At 44.7% G+C, this 27,328-nt stretch overlaps 1 protein-coding gene across 4 annotated transcripts in view; it reads right to left on the reverse strand.

The window, feature by feature from the left end:
• The window catches only part of LOC105482230 (ETS variant transcription factor 6), a 248,433-nt gene extending 224,993 nt beyond the window's left edge, over positions 1-23,440 (reverse strand). Inside the window, exon 1 of one of the 4 annotated variants that reach the window (XM_011742260.2) lies at positions 22,939-23,440. In XM_011742260.2, the coding sequence (XP_011740562.1) occupies positions 22,939-22,971 (33 nt within the window). In that variant the 5' untranslated portion in view covers positions 22,972-23,440. Of the gene's footprint in view, positions 1-8,752; positions 13,083-22,938 lie in introns of those variants that run through there. The other 3 variants (XM_071072192.1, XM_011742263.2, XM_024793041.2) reach the window with 3 other exon arrangements.
• Positions 23,441-27,328: the final 3,888 nt, after the last annotated feature.

Here is a 27,328-nt window from a genome sequence, read left to right on the forward strand (position 1 = left end):
TTTGAACAATCTAAGTGCGAGCAGATAGATTTTATTTGGAGGATGAAATGCTTTGAGCTCATCCTAGCAAAGCATTTTCATATACTGGTGTTCAGGGCATTTTCTGTTTAATAGGATCTCAGAGGCGATTTGATTTGGGTTGGGAGTTGGTTCCTTCCAATACTCAGAGTACACTGTCAAATAAAAACCTCCTGGTTACATTTTTCAACAGAAGGAACAGGGTAGTCAAGGGTCCAGAAGTCACCTGTCACCTTACAGTGAGCCCTAGGAACACCCCAAGAGAATGCAGGTGACAAGGCAGAAGGGCAAGTACTGTTTTATGCATACAGCCTAGTTCCTACTCCACCATCCTTCATTCACTTTGAGCTTAAAAAAAAAAATCAGATCCAAACATGAAGCACACAGGACCTTCTGATTTGTGTCTTTTTTTTTTTCCACATGACCTAAAAACACCCAATTAAAAAGTAGGTTCATTCACTGAGTTCACCCGTTGAGTTTTTCACACTAATAAGATTATTTAGACTTGAGCCAATCTGTTATTTTGAAAATACAGCCCAAAATAAAACTAACTGCTGGGTCAAAAGTCAACATACACTGGTGGGAGTCAGAAGACCTGACTTCTAGTTCTAACGTGGCAATAATAGCCTTGGGTCCTTCAGTAGGTCACTTGACTGAGCTTTGGGCATTGGTCTGAAATTCCTTAAAACTATAAATGTCTAAATTCTGTTATTCTAATGACTTTTTATGTATTTATTTTTATTGATACACATTAGATGTACATATTTTCAGGGTACACGTAATGATTTGATACATTCATAACCAAATCAAGTTAACTGGTATATCCATCACCTTAACCATTTTTCTTTCCCTTACACTAGAAACATTCAAATTATTCTCTTCAAGCAATTTTAAAATGTACAATCGATTAACATGAACTATAGTCACCCTACTGATCTACTGAACATCAAATCTCATTTCTTTCTATCTAAATCTAATGACTATCTCCTGAATCACAAGTGCCTCACAGTCAGAACCGATTGGATAGATGTCAGGATGATACTTACCACAATCCTTTATTTTTGGGACAGGAGACCCAAAAATGAAGGAGGCAAAAAAGACAAGGCTGCCACCTTGGGCCTCTCTCAAAAAGCTCCCAGAACTAGCCACTCTAGCAGCAGTTTTAAGCTAGAACCCTAATTTCCTTCTCTCTTCCTCCCCTCTCACCAATCCTACCCTTTTTCAGGAACAAGTCGGATGGCAACAGGGGAGACGAGGTCCCTGTCTTGGGGGAAAAAAAAAGCCCCAGGAACCTGTAAGGTTTGGGTTATTCCTATCACTTTTTAGGGGCAAGACAGTTAAGGAAAAGCAAGAACAACCCACAATCCCTGCTCACTTAATATCCCTCTCCAAAAAATATGGGTTTTAATAAAATGCTAGAGACTCTTCATTATAAATGATTAGAATCCAGAAAAGAATATTTTTTAAACCCTGCAAGGCAAGTTTCAAAGTGTAGTACTTATTGAGATGTCATGCTTTAGGTGGAATAATATTTCACCTACCCATCTATCCATAAGAAAACTATTAAAGGTCACTTCTCATTGACAAAGAGAGAATTTGTGCGTATGTCTGACCTGGTCTTAAAACTGATCCTACAAGACACCTCCCTAAATCTTCTCCCCAGTTATATTCAGAAGAGTGTGAGCTTCTCTGCTTTTGTTCCTAAAATGATGCTGCCCTGTGGTGGGGTAAGACTCCAACAGAATTCCCTCAATCCCTTCCACCTATTCCCACGACAGGGTGTGTTATAAACACGATGGCACTATCCTTATAGTGAAAAATGTTACAAATGAGTAACAACAGTTAAAGAATATAACTATTCAAGTACAACCTTGAATAGGAATGCATACTTATTGAAATTACAGCAATAATTAGTTTCTAAGACCACTATTTGAAAAATTGGTAGCCTCAAACTGGGCTTCTTACCCAAACCAATTAAGACTCATATCGATTACAAAGAAAAGGGTAATTTTTAAGCTTTTACTCTACAAGAATCACAAGAAGTACTTCTCAGTTATTAGAAATTTGAAATTATTGTAATCAAAAGCTGCCCAAAATCTACTGTTTTTCCCTTCTTCCTGAAAGGCATGCTTGATACCAAATACTCACTATTATGTCCATTTGGCAAATTTCAGCAATGAAAACTGATATAATCTCTAATTACAAGAATACAGTGTATCCCCGAAGAACAAGAAAATTTTAAAGAAAAAAAAGGAAACAATGAACTACAAAATGAACAAGCCCAGGTGAACAATTAAGTACTAACACAGTAATTTTGGGAAGGAACATGATTGGGGTAGAATCATCGAAAAGCAGAGAGAAGGGCAAGAAGATGGTGTGAAGATGAGTGAATGGCCGCTGAGGAAGAAGGGCCTGCAGGTCAGTGGATGAGGCGCACTTGCTTGTGAAGATCTCATTTCAGCACATCCTGCTTTAAAGGTTTACAGGCCAGACATTATGTGCTGGTGGCGACGGTTTCTATTTTGGGAATACAAATGATTGTATGATAAAATGAGGGAGGGCCAAGATTATTTTATATTAAAAAAGGAAAAGAGGGTTCCTATATGAATAGAACATGAATGGTAGCTCCCCAAAATACCTTTACAGAGGTGAAGGGAAAGAAAGGCTGGAGGAAGACGGGGAGGGACCCGGGGGGAGGTGGAGAACTGAATGGTAAAGCTAAGTAAGCTAATAATAGAGGCAGAAGGAAGTACTGCGCCACAGGAGATAGAGATGTAAAGGCAGAAAAGCAGGCGAGCCTGGGATTCGCTGGTAATTATCCTATTGCACAAGAGGCAGCGCAGCTGGGTCCTCAAAAAGAAGAAAGAAAAGAAAAGAAAAGAGAAGAAAAGAAAAAGGAAAGGAAGGGAGGAAGTGAGGGAGGGAAAGACAAAGAAAAAGAAAGAAAGAAAAAGAGAGAGAGAAAGAAAAAGAAAGAGAAAGAAAAGAAAGGGAAGGAAGGAAGGAAGGAAGGAAGGAGGAAGGAAGGAGGGAGGGAGGAGGAAGGGAGCATGGGAGGAAAGGAGGAAGGAGGGAGGGAGGAAGAAGGGAGGAAGGAAAGAAGTCCATCCCTGTCCCTTCCGCCTCCTCCCACAGTCTTTTGGATCAGACTTCGAAGTTGCTTACAACCCAAGCTTGAGATTGGCAACTGCGGACCTCACGGTTAAAGAGTTCTACTATGATTTATGAACAGTATTTTGATGTTTTGGGAATGTATATGGGTTTGATGTGGTGTAAAGCCCGGGAAGGGGGAAGCAAAGCCCAGGAAAGGGGAAGCAAGTTTATGGAAAACTTTTTTAAAGATATGTGTACATGTGCATGTGGGTGCATACAGAATTAGACCTAATTTTAATTCTCCCACAAAGTGAGAGTTGCAGAGTTGTAGGGATCTGAAGACGTGGCCCTGAGCTCAGTACAGCACACAGAGCCAAGTACAGGAGCAGACAGGCAGCTGCCTCCCATCTTTGAGCGCAGGGACGTGCCAAAGGAACCGGGCTGCTGGCCCACAACGTCCAACATCCTGCTCTGAAGATGGCCAGCAAGGAGGTGTGTGCTTGTGTGTGTCTTTGTTTAACAGAGGTAGCACACCTGGCTGGGCAATTGTGCAATAGGAAGCCACAGGGGAAAAATTTCTTCCTGATCTCAACTTGTGATCAGATTCCACCCTGAAGCATAAGGCTTAAGTGTCCTTGCAACTTTCATCCAGAAGGAAGAAAAACATACTAACTAGCTCTTCTCCGACCCTGCCGGGGATTGTAAAAATGGAAGAAGTTCAGAAAAGACCCTCAGCGTCTGTGCTGTCTTTGGAAACTGGGTGCCACCTTTGCCACATGGAAGACTAGTTAAAAGGTTGTTCCTCTACAGTCCTAATCTCACATGATACTCTTTTCGATGGAAGTAATTTGTGAGAATGTAACGGCATATCCCTTTGTAAGGCTTACCACATCAATTTTTTCAAAAAAAAAAAAAAAAAAAAACAGTGCGAGTCCTTTACCAAGTCACACATCACAATTTAGAATTTGGAAAGTATGTTAGCTTTTGCTGGATGGAGGGCGGGGAGGGTGTTCCTCCCACACAGTTACACAGGGTACTTCTTACTGCATTCCCATTGACATTTCCATCATTCTTTAAGAAAAGGCTCATGAAATTTTCTCCAAGGCAGGTCAATTTTTAAGCAATTTCGAGTGAAAACAATGTCCAACAGACCTATAGTTGTGGTAGTTCAAAAGTCTGTACTCAGCTGGGTGTGGTGGTTCACACCTGTGATCCCAGCAATTTGGGAGGCTGAGGCCGGAGGATCACCTGAGTCCAGGAATTCAGGACCAGCCTGGCAACGTAGTGAAACCTTGTCTCCACAAAAAATTTAAAAACTGGCTGGGCGCAGTGGCTCACGCCTGTAATCCCAGCACGTTGCGAGGCCGAGGCGGGTGGATCACGAGGTCAGGAGTTCAAGACCAGCCTGGCCAAGATGGTGGAACCCCATCTTTACTAAAAATACAAAATTTAGCTGGGTGTGGTAGCATGCACCTGTAATCCCAGCTACACGGGAGGCTGAGGCAAGGAACTGCTTGAGCCTGGGAGGCGGAGGCTGCAGTAAACCAAGATCACACCACTGCACTCCAGCCTGGGCGACAGAGTGAGACTCCATTTCAAAAAAAAAAAATTAGCCAAGTATCGTGGCACACACCTGTAGCCTCAGCTACTTGGGAAGCTGAGGTGGGAGGATCGCTGGAGCCCAGGAGGTCAAGGCAGTGAGCTATGATCATGGCACTGTACTCAAGCCTGGGAGACAAGGGAAGTTCCCATTTCAAAAAAAAGAAAAAAAGCCACCAGGTTTGTTCTTCAGTAGGTTGCTAGAACCAAGACCGTAATCCGCCATAGAACTAAATGGGGGAAGTCTCCAGATGAGATTGTGACATACTAATTCTCAGGAACCCTAAGTTCATGAGCACCAAGCCCCAGGTCTCCGTGTCCTCTGAATACTGGGCCTGGTAAGGCTGTAAAGGGAGGGGAAGTAGAAGGGGAAGGAAATGGCTTCTCACTCAACAGCCTCAACAGTGAAGACACTGAGCAAGGGTTCTGGTAGCATTCATGGAGGAAACTTTAAGTCCATAATAGAAGCTTAATAAATACCTGATGATTAAAACAATTCTGTTCAACTACTAGCCATTGGCCTTCGTCTGTGCCAGGCACTGTGCTGGACACTGGAAATGTAAGCAGCACATTGTATGAGGATGAGGTGTGTACGCTGAGTGTTTAAGAGGGAGCACAACTTCCGTGGCTGCCCCTACCTGAGCAGCTTCTTAAATGTATATGTTCACATTCGTATACAGACCTATGCTTTCTGCTCCCTGAGTGGTCCAGATGAGCACCCTTGTAACAATTCTCAACCTCCTGCACAAGTCCTCTAGGAGCCCATCTAAGCAAAGCAAGAAGACCCTCAAATGCCCTGAGTGGACAGACAGGCCAAGAGAAGCTGCATGGAGACTGACCCACCTGTAGTCAAGATGAAGTCAAATCTGGCAGGGCTGCCAGGCAGCTGCCGCGTGGGTCTGCAACAGAGAGCCCCCCGCAGGTGGTCAGGAAAACTCGCGATGGTTTTGGGGAAACTGTAACAAAGAACTCTTGCTGGGGTCTGGTTGGGTTCAGGAAGTTAGAAGTTTTCACACATCCTGATGCCCTGAATCCCAGCTGTACATCAATGGCAACAAAAATAGGGAGAAAACGAGCCATTCGGGCTTGTGTGGAAGGCCCAGTTTTGTCTGCTTATATCTGAAAGTAATTGATTTCTCCCAAGTGGTCCATTTCACACTTATCATATCACAGTTAATCAGATTCATAACCCTAACACACTCTCTTAAGACTGCCCTCTTTAAACAAATGCCACTGGGCTATCCACTGTAAACAGCAATGTTGAGGCTGTCCTACCATCCGTAAGACATAACTTAGAGTTGTTTTTCTAGTCCCATAGTATGCTCAGTCATTCTCACTGGTTTAGTCCCTCCAGGCAATCCATTAGGAGTAAAATGAGAGTCCAGAGAGATCTTCATCTCAGATAGGGTAGGAGACAGCATGGGCTATACAAGAGAAGACTGGAAAGAGCTGACTCAAGTAAGACAGGGATTCTTCCCTTGACATGGAAAGGCCATTACAGACCTCAGAGAAGTTTCAGCAAGCCGTGCTGCTCTTTTGGACTATCTCTCCCAACTAGCTCTTAGACGAATAGGGTGAGGGAGCAACTGGCAGCCCTATATAGTGGTGACCTGCCACTGGGTCCCAGACACCACAGCCAGCTGTGGCAAGACCGCACATGGCTACAACCAACAGCCACTGGCTCTGTTTTTCTGACCCAAGAGGCAACCCGGGCCACATCAAAAAAGAGGATGATCAGTTAATACATTCATTTATCCTGGGCTGTCTGTGCTGTTTCTGGCACATCCAGCCTGAAAGTTCTCAAGCTTCTTCTCCAGCTATCTATATTCCCCTCCAGAAAGTAGGCAACTGAGAGGGAGAGCCTTTGTGAGTGCCCTGTGTGTACATGTCTGTTCAGTACTTAAGCCTCTCAGGAGCCCCTTAGGTATCGGAGGTGGCAGTACGTTCGCCCTGACATGGAGTCCTGATATGCTTCAAAACACAGGTCTCTACCTTTCTTCTTTCCTCAATCCTCTCAGAGTATTTGCTCAGGATGTCAACTGTGTGAGGTCTTTATCTTACATATCAAAGAGCCTGGCACCAATTAAGTCCATAATAGAAGCTTAATAAATTCCTACTGATTAAGAAATTCTATTCAATTAATAGCCACTGGCTATCCTCTGTGCCAGACCTTGAGCTGGACACTGGAAATATAAAAATGAACCATCAGACTCCTGTCCTCAGCAGGCTTTCAGTCTAGTGTGGATGATAATTCAAGGATAACTGGATTGTTGCCAATAACAGAAGCAAGTTCAATGAGCTGTGGGAACACTGTGCCCAGCAGCAACAGGGAGGCTTGAGAAATGGACTTCCAATGACAAATTGGCTGCCAGGCAGAAAGAAGATCGAGGGAAGATTCCAGGCATAAGTGTTCATTACATGGGCTGGGCATAGGGGCTCATGCCTATAATCCCAGCACTTTGGGAGGCCGAGGTGGGTGGATCACTTGAGCCCAGGAGTTTGAGACCAGCCTGGACAACATGGTGAAACCCTGTCTCTACTAAAAATACAAAAATTGGCCTAGTGTGGTGGTACGTGCCTGTAGTGTCAGCTACGCGGGAGGCTGAGATGGGAGAATCACCTGAGCCCAGGAGGCAGAGGTTGCAGTGAGCTGAGATTACTCCAGCCTGGGCCACAGAGCGAGACCCTGTCCCCCCAAGAAAAAAGTTCATTATGTGGTTGGAACATAACGTGGAGATGATACTAGAAAGGTAGGCAGTAAAGGGCCTTGCAGGTGATAAGAAGCTGGGGTTCATGCTACACTGTGGTGTGAGACAGAGAGTGACAAGATCACATTGTTTTTATCTGCAAAGAATCATTCCAAGTTGTGTTGGGGGTGGGGACAAAATGGAGCTGGGAAGATCAGAGAGGAGACAACTGAAAGGTCCTGGGCCAGAAGGAAGGCAGTGACAGCCGGTGTGGAGGAGAAGCCAAGTGTGCACCAGACTGCCTGGCAGGCTGGGAAAGACAGCACACCTGCCCTCCCAAAGCTTCCATTCCAGTAGCAGTAAGCAGCAACAACTGGAAGAGTCTGTTGGCGTATTGTGGACCAAGCAAGGGTCACCGTTTGCTGACCTTAGCCCTGGATGGCTTTTGTGGCAGCGCTGGCTTTAAGTTGGCCTTAGAAGACTGACAGAGAGGTGACTTGGCAGAACCATTCATTTACTACCCTTCTTTTGGCGATTCTCCCCTGTGATTCGTATCCTGGTTTTATTTAGCCCTATCTTCATAAGACTCTTAGACGGATTCTTGTAACAGAAACCTCCACTCAGAAAAGCTGCCATCTCCTCTCATATTAACCCCACTCATCAACATCTCTTGGCAGTTTCTGACTTATGTGGGACAAAAATAAATAAATAAAAGCAATAATAATAAGACTCTGCCAGGCTAGCAAACTGATCCAGTCAGAGGATTATAAGAGACACCTGTTTTTCAATACAGCCGCTGCTAACACAGCAGAAGCATGGCATCATAGTAACAAGAAAGAGTTCTCTTCCATTAAAAACCCAGTAGTAGCAAAAACTGGCATGGACTGATGTTCAACTATGTCACCTGAATGTGAAAAGAAGTTCAAATAAGACTAGACACATAATAGGAGCCCTGCTTTGCCAATGTGGGAACTCAAATGCTAGTTTGTTGATGGGGAGGTGGTTTACCTATTCATCCAAGCACACTAAGGCACAAATCCTTAAAGCGGCTATTACATACTTAAGAGTGTTATCAAAAACATACTGAAGCTTTTTGAAGTTTGGTTGATTCATACCCTGTGGCTGACCAAACACCTCTTCACTTAAGCCAGCTTAAAAAAAAAAAAAGTACTGCCCAGTTTGGAATGTAGACACTAACACAGGAGCAAATAAACAACACTTTAAATTATTTTTTCAGTTTACCACTGAAGACAGACAAGACACACACACACACACACACACATACATACACAAAACCTACCAACATATAAACACCACAGGCAAACTATCTCAAATGTACAATATGTACACATTACCTTTTCAGACCAGACCACGGAGATGCTTTTAGAAACAGCTTGTTAACAGCCCCTCACATTGCTGTTTAACAATCCGTTTATAGCCCATCACAAAGCCAAGCCTCCAAGGAGATACATTTTACATCTATGTTAGGTTTCTTCGCCACAACAAGGCTGGATTTTGTGTCATCTTTTCCTCTATATGCCAGAAAACAGATGATGCCATAATTTCTGCAACTTATCATCCCATGAGCATGCAATACATGTGGCATATATGCAAACAGATCACAAGCAAACCCTGGAATAAATGCAGGACGGTGCCCAAGAAAGCACAAGCCACTCCAGATAGGCCCGACTAAAGCTAAAAATAGCCCATAAAGGCATTGTGTCAGCTACCCTCTCACTGTCCTCCCTAGAGCATGCTAATTCTAACCTCCAGTGTTGGTGCTTAAGTCTGAGCCTTTGGTAGCTGTACCTAGGAACCTTTCCCTAACCCAGGAAGCTACTTTCTAGGTGTTGGAGTATGGAGAAATCGTTCCATGTACTTCAATTATTAGTCCATTCATGCACACAAATGCAGATAAAAGACTGACCCTGAAATCGTGCATTTTCTCCTAAAGCCTGACGTTTGTGCCCTGGGGCACTAGGACCAGCTGAGAGATGTCCCTTTTGGCAAATGGTGCAACAGAAACCTCTCAAGCGCTAAGCATGCTCAACTGCCCAAGAACCACCCGGCCATCAGGACTAACTCTCGCCTTTCCCTGGCCAGTGTGCAGCAAGAAGTTTCCCAAAGAAGCACAATCTGGTCCACACAGACCCCACTTGAGGTCCCAAAAGATTAAAGGGAGTGCACTCTCATAATATGAGACCCTAGGAAGAATCACAGACACCAATTTGGGGACCAGGGCTGTGAAGAAAATTCTTTCCAATGATCTATTTGGCATTTAGTCTGACAGAAATATGTGCATAAAGGAAGGGTAACTGGCTTTTCCCAAACCAACCTCTGCAAGTCATCCAAAAATGCACCCAAATAAGAAATAGGCTGTGTTGTGAACTCACATTCACCTATAACCTACATATAAGCCAACCAAGAGGCGGGAAGACTATATTCTCATCCACCCACACCTCCTCCATGGTGAACCTTCAAAGACCACAGCTGAAATGAAAATGTACACAGACCAACTTTCCCTTAAATCAGACTGTTGAACATGACAGCTAACAACAAACGCACACACAGACATTCCCCCTAGTTCAGAGAAGCTCCATTTGGCCATTTTACCAAGTTTTTCAAGACAGAGAAATTCTCAGAACTGGCTAATGTTCGTGACTTGTGCCACTGGGCCCACCTCTTCCCTCTTTGCTGGAATAACAAGGCCTTTCAGTGGGACCTGCTGGCTCCCCTACCTTTCTTCCTTCTTGCATTCTTAAGGTTTTTTTCCACTCTGGGGCCTTATCCCACATCTCTCCCAGTGGGGCAAACTGTCTCGCATCCAAAAGGTAAGTAAACATACTGCTGTCCATGTCAGTGGCTCCTTGTTCATTTTCTAAGGGTAGGTGGCTTCAAAAAGATAAAGTGTTGGGAAGGGTGGGAACATGCAAGACAGGTGTACTACCAGGTGCCCTAGTTGAGATGTCACCTAACACCTAGGTCCCTTTGCTCATTGCCCTGCCCGTCTCGGCGAAACTTGAAGATACTCTTACAGCACGCTGCAAAAGATTAGAGGATCATCACTCCAGCCTTCCTGCGCTCGCCAACATTCCCCCTGGATTCCATTGTGTTCCAAAGCCACATCTGATCTACAGCTGACTTTTGCCTGCAGAGAAGCACACCCTCACCTCCTCACTCACAGCCCTGCCAGACACAAGGAGCCTCGGAGATGCAAAGAGGCAGAAAAAATTCAGAAAGGGAGTCTTTGTTTCTTCGGTTCTCTGAGGGAAAACACTCTTACCTCACCAACTGGTATGCTCTCTCCTTCCACCTCACCCTAAAGTATTAGCGTCAGCAGACGAAGGGAAGGACTAAATGGCACAAAGTCAAAGGAGTTGGCTGCTGTCCAGGGGACTGGAGGTGTAGTCAGCCAAATCAGGTCATTCAGGTCTCAAAGTCGGGGAGAACAGGAGACTTACTCAGCCTGAGGAATCTGTGTTACCCAGACTTTATCCCCAAAACAACAACTCTCCCACCGGCTTCACCCTGCTTTGAACAAAGACCAGATTAAAAGGTGCAAAGTGAGAGTGTCCTGCTGTCCCCAGCCATCGCTGGCCATGAGTGGCAGTCAAGACCTATTAGTCAGGAATGGGTCTCAAAACTGCAAAGCACCAGTCAAGTGAACTCATGACACAGATCTTCATAATCTCCCAGATCTCAAGTTAAAACGAGGACAAAATGGCCGGGCACAGTGGTTCATGCCTATAATCCTAGCACTTTGAGAGGCTGAGGTGGGAGGATCACTTGAGCCCAGGAGTTCAAGAGCAACCTGGGCAACAAAGCAAGACATTGTCTCCACAAAAATTTTTTTTAAAAAGTAGCCAGGTCAGCCAGGCTTGGTGGCTCACGCCTGTAATCCCAGCACTTTGGGAGGCCGAAGCGGGCGGATCACAAGGTCAGGAGATCAAGACCATCCTGGCTAGCATGGTGAAACCCTGTCTCTACTAAAAATACAAAAAATTAGCCGGGTGTGGTGGCAGGCGCCTGTAGTCCCAGTTGCTGGGGAGGCTGAGGCAGGAGAATGGCTTGAACCCGGGAGGCAGAGCTTGCAGTGAGCCAAGATCGCGTCACTGCACTCCAGCCTGGGCGACAGAGCAAGACTCTGTCTCAAAAAAAAAAAAAAAAATGTAGCCAGCCGAGGTGGTGCACCTGCAGTCCTAGCTACTTCAGAGGCTGAGGCAGCACGATCACTTGAGCCCAGGAGTTTGCGATTACGGTGAGCTTTGATCATGCCACTGTACTTCATTCAGCATGAGTGACAGAGCAAGACCTTAAAGAAAAGAGGATACAGCAATTACAAAATGCACCACGAATCCAATCCTTCAGATATGCCATTTTTCCAAAACCTGTGACAGGGACTTGGGTTACGAGTACCCAAACAGGCCCAAAGAAAAAGAACTCAGCTCTGTCCCTTTGGGTGCCTGGCCTGTGATCCCAGGTCAATACATGAAAATAATTAGTGAAACCACAGAGGCGAGCCAAGAGACACTACAATGAGGCTTACTCTAGCAGGAGTCTGATTTGATGGCCAAGGGCAGTTTGGGAAAGAAAAATGGTCTAGAAATAACAACCAATAATAAATTTGAGAGAAGTTCCCTAGTCCAAGTTCTTTAAAGCAGTTAACAAAAGAGCTTAGCAAATTCCCGCCATCTCCCCCATCTCCCTTTTTTTAATTTATTATTATTATTTTTTGAGACAGAGTCTCACTCTGTTGCCCAGGCTGGAGTGCAGTGGCACAGCCTCAGCTGACTGCAATCTCCACCTTCCAGGTTCAAGATATTCTCCCGCCTCAGCCTCCCGAATAGCTGGGATTACAGGTAGGCTAATTCTTTGTATTTTTAGTAAAGACAGGGTTCACCATGTTGGCCAGGCTGGTCTTGAACTCCTGACCTCAGGTGATTCACTCGCCTCGGCCTCCCAAAGTGCTGGGATTACAGGTGTGAGCCACTGCACCCTGTCCCATCTCCCTTTCTATGAAGTCTCCATAATAGTTTCTCCTGTATACCCTAGTGCAGATCTACCTGTCCACATATTAGTCACTAGGCTTGAGACCATACTCATTCTAAATTATCTCTTGACTTTGATTTTTTTGTTGATATATAATAGTTGTACATATCTTGGGGGTACACGTGACATTTTTATATCTGTGCAGATGTGTAATGATCAGATCAGGGTAGCTGGCATATCCACTGCCTCAAACATTTCTCTTTTGTGTTAGGAACATTACAATTCTTCTCTTCTAGATAGTTTGAAATACACAATAAATTATTGTTAACTCTTAATTTCCCTACTGTACTAATGAATAAATACTATACCGTATTCCTTCTAGCTAGCTGTGTTTTTGTGCCCCTTCGCCAACTTCTCTTCATCCCTTGACCTTGATTCTTCAGCAGAGACCCTGGCATTCTTCCAGGCCACACCTGCAGTGAGGTGGGCAGATCTGGGCCCTCCCTCTTCCTTCCTCACCTCATAGCAGTGCCAGAACTTCCACTGCCACAACCTAGATTCACACTTTCACAACCTAGATTCACACTTTCACTAGGGAAACAAGAGAAAGTGCTGGGGGAATGGTTAACTTCAGAGACAGGCTGTTCTCTGGGGTTCGATTTTTTAAATTACGAGCCTTATTTCTTTTTTTTTTTTTTTTTTTTGAGACGGAGTCTCACTGTGTCACCCAGGCTGGAGTGCAGTGGCGCGATCTCGGCTCACTGCAAGCTCCGACTCCCGGGTTTACGCCATTCTCCTGCCTCAGCCTCCGAGTAGCTGGGACTACAGGCGCCCGCCACCACGCCCGGCTAGTTTTTTGTATTTTTAGTAGAGACGGGGTTTCACCATGTTAGCCAGGATGGTCTCGATCTCCTGACTTCGTGATCCACCCGCCTCGGCCTCCCAAAGTACTGGGATTACAGGCTTGAGCCACCGCGCCCGGCCTACGAGCCTTATTTCTATCTGTAGCTCACTTTTTCCAGGAAATGCTTTAGCATGTCACCTTTGGCTATGGCATTCTCACGTATAGGGGACGTAAGTGAAGCAGGATTACTGACCTCATCAAAGAGATAGGTCCTGAGAAAGATAAAGTTACACGGCCTGTCATAACCCAAGGGAGAGGGGACAGGGCAGCTGAGAAGAAAATCACAAACTTCCACTTGTGGTGTCCAGGAGGACATCAGAGGAGCAGTTTCTCTCCAAACCTAAACTCTTGCTTCAAGAGTATGAAGTAGCCCACACTTATTTCGTGGGGGTAGGAGGGAGAGGTAGGTAACATTTTCTCCACGATTCCTCAAAAAAGGGTCATTTGCCAGTGTATGGTTCATCTTCTCATTTGCTATGTACATACAAAGAATGACTTAGGATCCAACTTAGGTCCACAGCAAGAAGAATACAACTGCTGAAAAGACACTTTGGTGCCCTCACATCTGCTAGAGAGGAAGGTTTCCCCATGCCCCAAAGTAACAAATTTGGCCTTTTCAAACTCTTCTGTATAATTTAACTTCCACGAAGGGCCATCTACTCCCCGCTCTTGAAAGTGAACATTCACCAGCCCACAGCAAACAGTGTCTGTTCTGTGGTCAGACAGACATGGAACTGCCTGTTAAACAAAAGCAGACTAGAGAATTGATGCTCTCTTTCAAGTCTCACCCCAGTCACAAATAATAAGCAACTGTATGAAGGAGCCGATCCCTGAATAGGTTCAAATACTTGAGCGCTGAGTAATAATGCTAGTTAGACTCACTGTACAATACTTCCAGACTTAGGTTTTTTTCCTTTTCTTTCATCTCTGGAAACTTACTCAGAACCATATTAGCTATTCCTTCAAAATTCTGCTGTAAGATGCAAAAGGCATTTGCTATTATCATATAATTGCACTTGGCTCATCTCTCCTATTGTTGAGGCTTGTATTCAATTAAAGTTAAAAGAAGAGCTTTTTTGAGCACTGACTGAGTGACCCCAGCCCTGTGAACAACTCAATGGGATAGTGACAAGAGCACTGTGCAGGGAGTCAGCTGACTCAGGAGGCCTAGATTTTAGTTTAGATGGCACCACCAACCAGCCACAGGAGCATGAGCAAGGCCATTAACATCCCTGGCTGGGGGCTGGGGACGGCGGCTCACGCCTGTAATCCCAGCACTTTCGGAGGCTGAGGCGGGAGGATCAATTGAGGTCAGGAGCTTGAGTCCACCCTGGCCAACATGGTGAAACCTCATCTCTACTAAAAATACAAAAATTAGCCAGGTGAGTGGTGCACACCTGTAATCCCAGCCACTTGGGAGGCTGAGGCACCAGAATCGCTTGAACCCGGGAGACAGAGGTTGCACTGAGTTGAGATCTCGGCATCGCACTCTAGCCTGGGTGACAGAGCGAGACTCTGTCTCAGAAACAAAACCAGAAACCATCCCCTGGCCTCTGTATTCTCAACTGTATAATGTGGGCACAGAACCAGAAAATCTCTAGCCTCTTCCAGATCCACGTGTTATGGAGGATGTACAAAGGAGGAGGAGCACTAACGTTTTAGCAGTTTAAAGCACTACATTAGGCAATGTACATATCCCAACAACCCTAAGAGACGAACATTTTTATTACCACTTCAGATGAGTTAACAGGTTCATGATTAAGTAACTTGAACAAGTTCAAGTTCAGGAACCAGGAGTCATGGGTCTGTCTACTCCACTGTCTATGCTCTTCCCCTGGAGCATCCACAGCACGGCAGTGAGGTAGAGCCCTTTTCTGAGCACCTTACAACCCCCTTACGGGAAGTCAACTTGACAGGTAAGAACCAAAGAACATAAGACAGAACAAAATGCAAGTCAAAATCGAAAGACGTAGTGATTGGATCTACACTGTGGCAACACGAACACTACTGAGCACACTCACCAACGGCACCCAGCAGGGCAACGCGTCCTTTCTGGGTCATTCAGGAAATGAAGTCGTTTTCCGTACATCTGACTCCCACATACAAAGGGAAAATACCCCCAGGAGGCCATCAGGCCTCAAGCCTGCAAGATGCATTGGCTACCTCTTTTGTGTCTTCATGAGGGAGTACTTTTCATAAATCAGTCATCCACATAACTGAAGCTTAGCCTTTTAAAACTTAACATTATTCTTATGCCAACCATTTTTGTTAGAAATCTTTCCAAAATACATTGCATTCTTTCTTCACTTCTGAAATCTCATAACATGAACTCTGGCTTTCACTTGGAAGTCACAATGATGAACACTAATATCAAGTCATGTGAATCTGCAAAAGCAAGCTATGCTTTCTGAATTCTTGCCTGCTTTTTCTCATTTTTCCTCTGCTATGGTCTTAGAGGAACATGGGCCTAGGACGGAACGCTGATTCTGACTCTGGCTTGATCAGTTAGGAATGTGATCTCAAGCAAGCTCTTTAAAGGCCCCAAGACTCTGTTTCCTCATTTGTTTCATGAGAAACGTGGATAATGCTGAGTCCCCTCATATTACCTCCACAACACATCTCTCTCTCTCTGTTTCTCTCCCTACATCTGCTCCGAAGACTCTCTTCCTTAGAGTTGTTCAAAAGCAGAAATGTATAAAGTCAGATGGCAAAAATGCTCTCTTCGTTCCAGGAAATTAGAACAGGTGAGTCGGGTCAGGCCATCGAGATAGGAGTCAAAAAAAGATGATTCCTTTTGTTATAGGGGAAAAAATCAGGGAATATCTGAAATAGATTCCTGGAAATCACATAATATTAAAGATGTACATGAGAGATGGTTTAAGAAAAATAAAAAATTGTGATTATGGATTGTGTGAAAAGCTTTAAAAGCAAAAAAAAAAAAAAAGTTGTGTAAGGAGAAGCAACTGACCAGGAAGTAAAAAGCAGGCAAAGAAGGTGTCTAGCCTAAGGCCAGGCAGGATGAGGACACAATCTCTCAGATTTCCAACCACTTCATGAAGGAGTCATTAAGCACTGGAGGAAGTAAGAGAAAAACAGAGACGGAAAAGAAAGGCCTCTGAGAAAAACACAAAAGGCCCAAAATGAAACCCATCAAAAGACAAAATCTCACCAGAGGACATTAGAGACGGGTGTAAATATGGAAAAGTTAGACATTCATTCCACAGTGGGTGGTGGCTTGGTGTGACCATCTGGTTGTCCCCACTACTTGTGTAATGGCTAGGAAGATCCATCTTCAGAAGAGACCGGGAAGCAGAGGAAATTCAGAACCTCTGCGAGCACTTCTGCCAGCTCTATTCCTGCCTCTCATCTCAGCTTACGTAACGATCCACCAGCCACCCGTCACTTCAAGTTTCCTACTTTTCTTCGCAAAGATGGCTGCACTTTGGAATACCCTCACAGAAAATACTTTGGAATGAGAGTCCCACGATACAGATTCTGGCCTTAGCTTTGCCACTTACAGCCTGGGAGATCTTAGGCCAATACATCACTTAACCTCTCTGGGCTTCGGTTTCCTCATTTGTAGAATGGAGAGAAAAATTGCATCCCTGAGAGAGCTGTGAAGAGTAAACGAGATAATGTACACAAAACAGCACAAGGACCAGCATGCAGCAGTATTCAATAAATGATGCCAGTGATGATGATGGAGGAGGAAGAGGAAGAGGAGGAGGAAGAGGAAGAAGTAAAAGGGGAAGAAAGTGTTTCCTAATAAATCACTATATAGCTGTAAGCTACAACGGCCACTAAAACAGCAGATGAACACTTTTAATTACACAGAATTTATAAAATTTCAGAAATGCAAGCATTCTAGTTACCTGTAAGCGAAATCCATAGGGCTAAGTGAGCAATTATGCTCATCTGAGAGTCCACACTTACGGGGTAAAACGCCTTCCCTAATCAAGCCTCTCACCCACACTCTGGGAACTCCAGATCATTTAGACATCAACCAGGCTGAATTATATATTTTCACTATCTAAGAAGAGAAGGTTATCAAATTAACGGAGCAAATAAAATGTGTGGTAATATTTCGACACCAAAGGAACAGTTCCAAGCACATGGTAGCACTGGTTTCTACCCAGTGAATAATGTGGAGCACGAGTCACTTTTGCCTATTCATTGGAGCTTTCCCTGAGATGCCTCAGTAAGCAACACTTTATTAGTTTGGTTCCTGTATGTTCGGAAAATCAATAAAAATGTGTTTGTTTTTTAATAGGCTATAATTCTAACTTTTCACTAATTTAGTCTAGTCTTTCTGTCCCCAAATACTAGGTTTGGCAGTGAACAGTCTTTAAGCTGGGCCCCTTTCGGCGTGGGAACCCTGAGTAAATGCACACTCATTCTATTCAACAAATACACACGGAGACTGGTTCCCAACACACATCTAACAACAAATACGGCAGAGGTGGACTCTTGCCTGAAAACAAGCTCCAGAGTTGTCTCTAAAGTAGTATTCACATAGAAAAAAAAAAAATGTCATTTCTATCTCGCACACGCTACGGGGCTTCATCCGACACTGAATCACTCAGCTGGGAGATCCACACCAAAGGGCAAGTTTTAATTGGTGAAAAAAATGAAACTGCTGTGTGAGTTACTCTCAGCAACCCTGTGCCCCCACCTTGCCCCCAGCTCTTTCCTGGTGTGCACAAATACAGCTGCACTCGGAGGAGCAGAATGCGACTTAGCTCTGCCTGCCTCTGGTGCTCACATTTGGGGTACTTTTTGCCCTTGACTTACTTATCCTGAGGAGGATACTTTCCACAGCCACTTCTTTAGGGCCAGCTGCCACGTTTTTAGCTTTGGCTGTTTGAAACAGGGAGCTTACTACACAGAAATTAAAGTATAAATAGGATTGGCTGACCCTTGATAAAAGAGCCTACGGCCCACCCAAGGATTCCTCAAAGGAGTCCTAACAGCAGATAAGGGGCTTTCAGCTCAAAACAGAACTTGCAGGCCCTTGTGCACTGTAAATACACACACACACACACACACACACACACACACACACATACATTGCTGCAAATAGTGGTGCCAATACAAGTCTGTCAGGCCCTTCTTCCCTCATCCCCTCCCTCCTACTACTTCCTCTTCTCACACCTGACCAGACCCCAGTGGCCCATTTCTCCCCCCACATACCATCTTCCTTGGCACATACCCCCGTGCCCTCAGACCAGCTGGCTTGTGATTAAAATGGACCAAGCTAGGAAGTGCCAGAGAGAGTGAAGCCTATTGTATCGAGTTTCCTTGGCCTTTTATAGGGACACACCAGGAACCCAGAGAAGCAGTAGCCTGAGAACCTGTAGGCCTGTGTCCTCCAAACCTGGCTCACTCACCCATGGGTTGAAGCAAACCCCTTAGGTCTCTGGATCCCCTCTCTATAAAAAATAGGAGGTTGGCTCAGGGGATCTCTCAGGTCTCTCAATTCTGAACGTTTGAAAGTTCCCTGATTCTATTGTCAGAACCACTGGGGGGCACTTAGAAGCCTGCTAATCTGAACCTGTTAAAGCAATTCCTCAAGCCCCTTGGTTGTACCTTTTCCTCAATTTCCTTCTTTGTTAGTTTTGACATAAAAGCAGTTTTTGAGAATTTTATCAAAATAATAAAACATTAGGCTGGGCGCAGCGGCTCATACCTGTAATCTCAGCACTCTGGGAGGCTGAGGCGGGCAGATCACTTGAGGTCAGGAGTTCGAGACCAGCCTGGCCAACATGGTGAAACCCCCATCTCTACTAAAAGCACAAAAATTAGCCGGGCATGGTGGCGGGCACCTGTAATCCCAGCTACTTGGGAGGCTGAGGCAGGAGAATTGCTTGAACTCAGGAGGTTGCAGTGAGCCAAGATCGCACCACTGAACTCCAGTCTGGCAACACAGTGCCACTCTGTCTCCAAAGAAATAATAATTATAAAACATTTTTTGTATCAAAATTCTATTAATAAGAATTTGAGGACAGACCCCCCAGGAGTGCTCTAGCCCTCTCTAAGGCTGTAGTGGGCCCTATTGAGGGCTTTCTGCAAGCAAGCCAGTGGATGAAAGTGTTACGTCACCCTGAGGTTACACGCAGACAGAAAAAGCAAAGGGGGCTGGCCTCCTCCCACCTCTCACTTCACATCAGCAAACATTACTGAAAACTATTTCTATGTCACCTGCCAAGTTAGCTACTAGGACACCAAGGTAATCATCACTAAACCCAAGGAGCCCACAGTCCAGAAGGAGAAGTCGAAAGAGTCTCCCAGTTAGTAGCAAAATTTTAAAAAGCAGATTTCCTTTTGCTATGGAAGCTGACTGATAAGGACAGCAGGGAAGGAGGGGACTAGAGACACTGTGCGACTCGTTTTTGTGTTCTGGTTAGTCCTGGCCCACTAACACACTGTGCCAAGCCTGACAAGGGACTGTGTCTGCTAGGCCACAACCACCTTCTGCGGCAACTTGGGCAAACTTAGAACTGAACAGGTGACTTAAAGGTGAAGGCTGATGATGGAAAAGACAGCCTCTTCCTTCTTCCTGTGACCAGCACAGCCAGCCATGCAATCCTCTTTAAAATAATTTGACTTTTTAGAGAGTTGATCCTTTCCTTCCATTTAAACAACACTAAATGGTCAGGAATTGAAGCATCTGAACTTCTATGACAACAGTACCACAACCTTCAAGGGTTGTAGGACAGACGTCCCAGGAGCGCTCGAGCACTCCTGCTTTCTGCAAGTTGCGTGTAGAGAAACAATAAGGCTCAGTGAGAGTTTCGGTGCCCTTGGAGTAGTCAACTTCTCTTCTACTGTAAAAAGTGTGTGTCTGATATTAACTTCCCCAGGTGATGGGAGCAAACTTATACAGTGCAAAAGAAATAGAAAAGCCCTTATCAGGCATTCACTGTGAGCTGCCACCACGTGAGCCATCTTTACAAAGGTGTCACTGATTGACCAATTCAGAAACTTTCACCTTGGAAACTCCACCCAAATCGGACACTCCTCTTTTTTAACAGAGCAGGCAATGCTCAGAAATAAACAAAGTACTTCCCTCTGTGGCTGCCTCTGGTCAGGCTACTCTGTGCTGCATCTCACCAGCCGCTGAGGAACTGTCTGCCTGCTGACCCACTACTTGTTAGGAATGAAAGCAAGTGAGGACGGTTTCAGGAGTGGAGAGAAGGAGTGGGAGAAATCTCTCCATAGTGAGAGCCTTTTGTGTCACATGAGTTCGGTATATCAGGTTCATCAGCTCATCCTTGAAAACCTCTAACATTTGTTCTTCACTACACAGAAAAGCGTATTGTTTACTGGACTCTAGAAGCAAGCAACTTGCTTGTGGGTTACCAGCAAACATTTTTTATTATGCAGTCACCGTACCACATCCCAAGGACTAAATGAAACGCAGCACACATCACCAGAACATTTCAGATGACCCGGAATAATCCCAGTCCTTGATCTCTAGTGCTTATTATTGGAACATTGTGAATTAAACAAACTCCGTGGAAAGATACTCTTCACATACGTTCACCTAGACACATGCAGTCTACGCAAATACACACTGGTTCCATTAAGAACAATCCAAAATAAAAGTGATTCTTTCCTTTCTGGTAAAGAACATTAAATCTATTTTAATTACATAGAAGTACACAGTAATGAAAAGAGGCACCCTAAAAGAACTGAGTTGTAAGCAATAAGGAAAAAATGATATGCAAATTATAGACACAATTTTCATGTTGCATTTAAGAAAGCGTTTTGCTTGGGATTGGTTCTGTATGTGAGTAAGGCAAAGGGCTGTTGTACTCTTTTTCCGACTGGAGCACAATGAAACAAACCACTCAGTAGTAGTCTGCAGCCAGCACACCACCATAAGCCCATCAGAACGGTGGGGATGCAGTTTAGAAGAGAATCAAGAAAGGTCACAGAAAGCATTGCTTTTTGTTGTTTTGTCCTAAAGTTACTGATCTGTAATTGGTCCAGATTTTCCTGATGTTGGGTTTATTGCCACTGAGCTAAATACAATTTATTGATTGAATACCCTAGTCTTAAGTTACCTCTATGTTATGAAGCATCAAATAAATCAGATTACCTATACCGCAGGATTTTCCTGAACTGGGTGTAGAATCTAATTTATACCACAAAAGAAACTGGTTTTGAAGTATTAATATCAAAGTACCCCAAGTTCTTTAGTGTGGCACGCCCCATGCCCACAGACATACTGCTACCTCCAGATATGTACAAACACAAAAGCCTAAAAGTTCCATTGGGCATTTTTGTGAGGCAAAAACAAAGAAGCCCAACACACCTTTTGATTTCACATTAGCCTCTCCTCAAACCCATGAAAATGTTTTCTGGTAAGAAACACCAAAATGTGATTCTAATGATAAAAAACCTAGTAAGCCTGTATGATGAACTACTGCGTTTCCCCTACACAGATTCTAATTGAAAGGCAGTGTTAAAACAGGAAGGGTTTTTCTACAGACGAAGAAAACAGGTTACTTGTCCATTGTTGCTGTAATGTCCATTCAATGAACATACATTAAATAGGCCAAACCAAAAACAAAACTTCAGCAGCTTCAGCCTCTCACAGGGGCGGAAGGCTTTCTACCTGGGTACTGGTGGAATAGTGAAATGAATAAAGTGTACAATAAATGCAGCGATGGGAAAAATAACTGGGGTAGACGGATAAATCACCCTGCCTCCCAATGGTGGCAAACTTTACAACAACTTTTCAGAAGCAACAAACCGCAGCACCACAGTCTTTACAGATATATAGACATGCATACACACAACTACTGGGTAGCCCAGCAGTGTGTTTACAAACATCCACCGCCCTGCATTTACAATACTGCAAAACCGGCCAGAAAGCTGGGAGGGTGCTGCTCTTAGATATCCTCTCTGCACTGTCAAACACAGAAGGTCATTTTGCCTGGTTTGCTTAGTTCTTCCTCTCCCTGCATCACAGGGGTTTTCTACTTTGGGATTGCTCAACTTTCATATGGATCAGAGTAAAATAACTATTCAGCAACTTTATTCACCTAGGTTAAAAAAAAAAAAAAATTCATTGTGCAATGCCTAGGAAAAGCTGACACCAGGACTGTCTCTCCGACAGCACTTGCAATTACAATCAGACGAGGGGGAAAAAAATCATGTCTGATCAGACCCAGAGAGTCCTTTAAAAAAATAAAGAAAAAGATTCTATCGCAGCTGGGACTGAAGAACTTTTTTTCTAAGAAGACCACCCCTCGGGGACAAAAGTTACATTTCAGTCACATGTTGGGTGTAGGAATAGGGGGCAGGTTTTTGGGGGTTTTTTTAAGCGCACTAATTACGGGGGTGTTTTACAGTTCTGGAGACAATCCGGGTTGCTCCTGACCAATTGTGACCGGCATTTCATTGTCAAAAAGCAAGAGGGTGGGGGCCGAGGAGCCGGCAGGGGCTCGGCGGTGGGGAGTAGCAAGGTTACGCTAAAGGGTACAGCCGCCGCCGCGAGCTGCATCTCCTTCCCTCGCGCCCCAAATAATTTACTGCGAACAGAGCAACTGCAACAGCCCGCTCTGAGGAGCCCAGCACGACTGCCCTGGCCGGTGCAGCTCAGGGTTTCCACCACGGAGAGGGAGGGGAGAAGATTTTTACCTTAATGCTACACTGAGCAGGAGTCTCAGACATGTCTCACAGCGAGAGAGATCAGGAAGTTCTCAGGTTTTTTCCACTTTCCTTTCCTCTCCCCAACCCAGAAAGGCTCCACGGCCAGCCGGACGCGGTCATTTAAGAAGTTTCTTCCAGCATCTCTCCCGGCAGCCGCCCCGGGGGTCTGGAGCGCGCGGGGCGGGGCGGGGCGGCCGGCGGAGTTGGGCGCGCGGGGCGGCGGGGGCGTGGGAGCCGGGCCCGAGCGCGGCGGCGGGGTCTGCAGGTCGCGGCGCGGCGCGGGGACCCGGGACGCAGCCCGGCCAGCCTCCCGGTCTCTCCTCCCACCCGCAGCCGGCGCCCCCGCCCCCCGCCCTCCCGCCGCTCTCCCTCGCTCTCTCGAATGTTTTCCTTCCTGGAAGAGAGAAACTGAAAGGCAGAACTGAGAAAGCTCTTTGCTCATTGATCTTGAGAGTTTCAGTGCAGAAACTGACGTGAATTCCCAGCACTGAGCTCTGCCTCTTAAAGGAGCCACCAGGAAATAAAAGCTCGGGTTACAGCCCGGCATCGGGGAAATAAAAGCCGCGCGGGGGAGGGGCGGCCGCGGGGGCGCGGGCGGAGGAAACCCGGGGAGCGGGGCCGCGCGAGGCCGCGGCTGCTAGCTGGGCGAGCGGCGCAGCCCCCCAGGCCGGCCCCTGGTGCGGGCGCCCGCCCTCCACGCCGCGAGACCTCCCGCTGGCGGAGCCAATTTCCGGGCTTAAGGAAGACACCTTTAAAAAACGTTACATCGTGGCCCCAGACACCACAAAACAGGTTTTATTAAACTCCTCCCACCTCCCCTGGCTCCATCTCTTGGATACATCGATTTGCACAAGGGTTTTGAAACGTTTCCCTAAGCGCAGATGCAACGAAAGTAATTATCTATGAAGGGCCATTCCGGTAAGGACGCGGAATCCGAAGGAGGAAATAAAACAATAGCCTTTGTTCTGCTTCTCGACCGCTGCCTCTTTAAGAGAATCCACCAGGAAATGGGAGATCGGGTTACAGCCTGCACACGGGGAAATGTGGGGAGAGCGGGCGCCCGAGCGCGACGCCGGAGACAAAGCCGGGGCGGCCGCGCTGCAGACGCTGGGGGACCGCCGGGCGGGGGGATTCCCGGGGAAGGTGGGCGCCCCGGAAAGAGGTGGCGCCGCGCGCCCGCTTGGGGATGCGGCGGCCGCGGGCGCTTCCCCAGCCGAGCACGCGCCCCGGGACGGGAAGGTTGCAGGGCAGTTATCAAAGGCAGCTGAGTTCCTTTTCCTGACCTCCCCCTCCTGTTTCGAAATCTACTGCCCTTTTAAAGAAATAGCGGCCGCCACCAACCGAAATAGGTGACTCGACTACAAACTTGGCAGGACGTGTTCCTGCAGATAATACCCCTCCCCAGGACCGCTTCTGTGAAACCGTCATTGGCCGGTTGATTGGATGGCCCTGGGATCCTGCAGGGGGAGGAATATTTGGTTGGAAAAGCAGTTGAGGGTGGTTGAGGCCGTTGGGACTGAGGGGTCTAGCCTTGAGCACAAGTGGTCTGATTACTTTATTATTTTTATTATTATTTACAGTCTCTTAAATTGCCCTGAAGTGTCCACCACAAAAAACTGAGAACATTATCATTATACTTAAATTCTAACCTTGTTAACACATATATGGGGGTTTAATATGTGGATGTGTAATGTAAAACGAAATTTGTTGTAATTTCGTCTTTATTGAGTAATATATTAAATATGGTATAAATATGTATATACCCATATATGTTACCTGCACCGAACCAGGACACATTTCCCCGAGTCTCCCCACCCTACAGATTTTGCCTACCCACTTTTCTTCACCTCTTCATATTATGAAATGTGTTCAGACTTGTATACACAATACTTTTGTTCACACATTGATCAGATCACTCCGAACGAGGCTAGGGTGCGAAAGAGTGCTGTTGCTGGGATGGTGGGAACTGGTTTTTGTGAGCCTCCAGGAACCTGAACAGTGTTTGTCAACTGGTAGTCCTACTCTCCAAGAGATCTCAGTCTTGTCCACACCGACTCCTCTGCCTTTGACCACCCCCTTCTTCCCTTTAACAAATCTGTATTCTTTTGCTTTTCATAATTGATGTTGCAGACATTGGTTCAGATGTCCCATTGCTGGGTTATGTCTTCTACATCACTTAGCAATGTGATCCCTGACAACTCAGTTACTAAGCTTCTGTAAAATGGGGAGAAATAGTACCTAGCTTATAAGATTATCTTATTAAATAAGAAAATATATACAAATGCCTCCTTAGCAGAGAGCAGCACAATATATGTGCTCAGTTAAAGTTGGCTACAATTATTATTTAACCCCAGGACTAAATTAGTTCTTGACTTTTCTTCCTAACTCCTCCTCAACGTCTACAAGTGATTCATGGAAGTAGTAGTTTGAAGTAAACTGTTTGTGGTTCCAAAGCAAAAAACATAGTTGACAACTGTAGCAAAAGCTACATTTAGACCAGGGGTTGCCAGTCTCTGTAAAGGGCCGTGTTGTAAATGCCTTAGTCTTTGTGGGCCGAGAGACAAAATTGAGAATGTCAGGTAGATACTTACATAACATGACGAGAAAAAAGTTCACAGTTTTTTATTTTATCAATTCAAAGTGTAATAATACAATTTTAATACAGGTATACTAATGAAAGGCATGGAATTCTTTTGGGGGGAAATAACATTTCACTTGGTGTTCAAAGTGTTCTTTCATAAAAATTGACTGCAGATGTTCATCTATTAATGCTGATTTTTTATGAGATTTTATGTACTTCCATTTTTGAAATGTCTTTCTACCCAGACACGTACTGCCAAAGACTGGTATCAACCCATGAGCACGTGATTTTACTTGAGTGTATTCATTGCTTAGAAGGCATTTCTAAAATTCTATTAGAATTCTACAAAATCTCTTGATATTTCCCCTTTAGGATGCCATTACATTGCAGATTAATCACTTCCAGTTGAAGGTTAAATGGAAGCTTCTCAGTTGCACAGTTAAGTAAATTTTAAATATGAAAATTTCCTTTGCACTTGCATTGAAATTCAAAAAACACTGTTGGTACTGTAGTTTGAGTTCAGAAAAACATAACTGCTGCAAATTTGTGTTGGAATGGAGATCTTGCTTCTTGTTTTAACTTTTGACAGCATGAGAAGTGTGTAAAACAGCTTGACATTATTTGTGATTCAAACAATGTTAGTTGTGTCAAAATGATTTTACTGCAGTTTTAAGTTTTGCATGCAAGCTCTATTTTGCCTTGTAGTTTTAGGTTAAATTCATAAAGAAACATTATCAAGTCTGTAGTAAAAGCTTATTGGCAGAGCCATTCGGCATTCAATAATAGTGGTTGAGGGAAGTTCTTCTCATTCATTCATTTCCATTTGTCGCTTGTTTCTCTGTTCCTTGTTTTCTGAGAACTTCTTTTGGGTAAATTGGATTTTTTTTTTTCATATTCCATTTAAATTATTAGATTGTCTTTTTAGATTTTCTTCTTTATGTTAAATATGGGGGTTGCTTTAGAAATTACAATTTGCGTATGTTATTATCACAGTCTACCTTTAAATAATATGCTGTTTTATGAATCTGTTAAAAAGTTACAGTGTAATTCCATTTATCCCTCTTCCATCCTCTGTATTGTTGTCTTATATTTTACTTCTACATGTTATAAAATTCATTTTACCTTGTATTTTTATGGTATTTAGAAATTTGTAAATATATGCATATAATGAATGTATTAAAATATGTCTGTCTTTAATTTGCCCAGATATTTATCCTTTCTAGTACTTTTTTAATCCTTCTTGCAGATCTGCTTTTCCATCTGGTATCTTCCCTTTGGCCTGAAGAACTTCGCTCAGCATTGCCTGTGTGCTGTTTGTTGGAGAAGCCTCTCAGCTTTTGTCTGCCTCTAAATGTCTTTATTTCACTTTTGAAGGGTATTTTTACTGTATGTAAAATTTTATGTTGACATTTTCTTTTCTTTCAGCACTTTAAACATGTCATTCATCTTCTGACTTCATATTTTGATTAAAAAAGTCACTTGTAGTTCATATTTTGGTGCCCCTGTGTACAGTGTTTTTTCTGTAGCTGCTTTGAAGATCTGCTCTGGAAATTTGTTTTTCAGAATTTTGACTATGATGTACACAGGAGTAGTTTTCTTTGCATTTATCATTTATTCTCCTTGATGTCAGCTGCAGTTATTGGACCTGTGGGTTGGTATCTTTCATTAGTTTTAGAAAATTGTCACTGCCGGGCCAGTGGCTCACGCCTGTAATCCCAGCACTTTGGGAGGCCGAGGTGGGCGGATCACGAGGTCAGGAGATCGAGACCCTCCTGGCGAACACGGTGAAACCCCGTC

Source organism: Macaca nemestrina, chromosome 10 (genome assembly GCF_043159975.1).
Source record: "Macaca nemestrina isolate mMacNem1 chromosome 10, mMacNem.hap1, whole genome shotgun sequence".
In the NCBI taxonomy this organism is placed as follows: domain Eukaryota; kingdom Metazoa; phylum Chordata; class Mammalia; order Primates; family Cercopithecidae; genus Macaca; species Macaca nemestrina.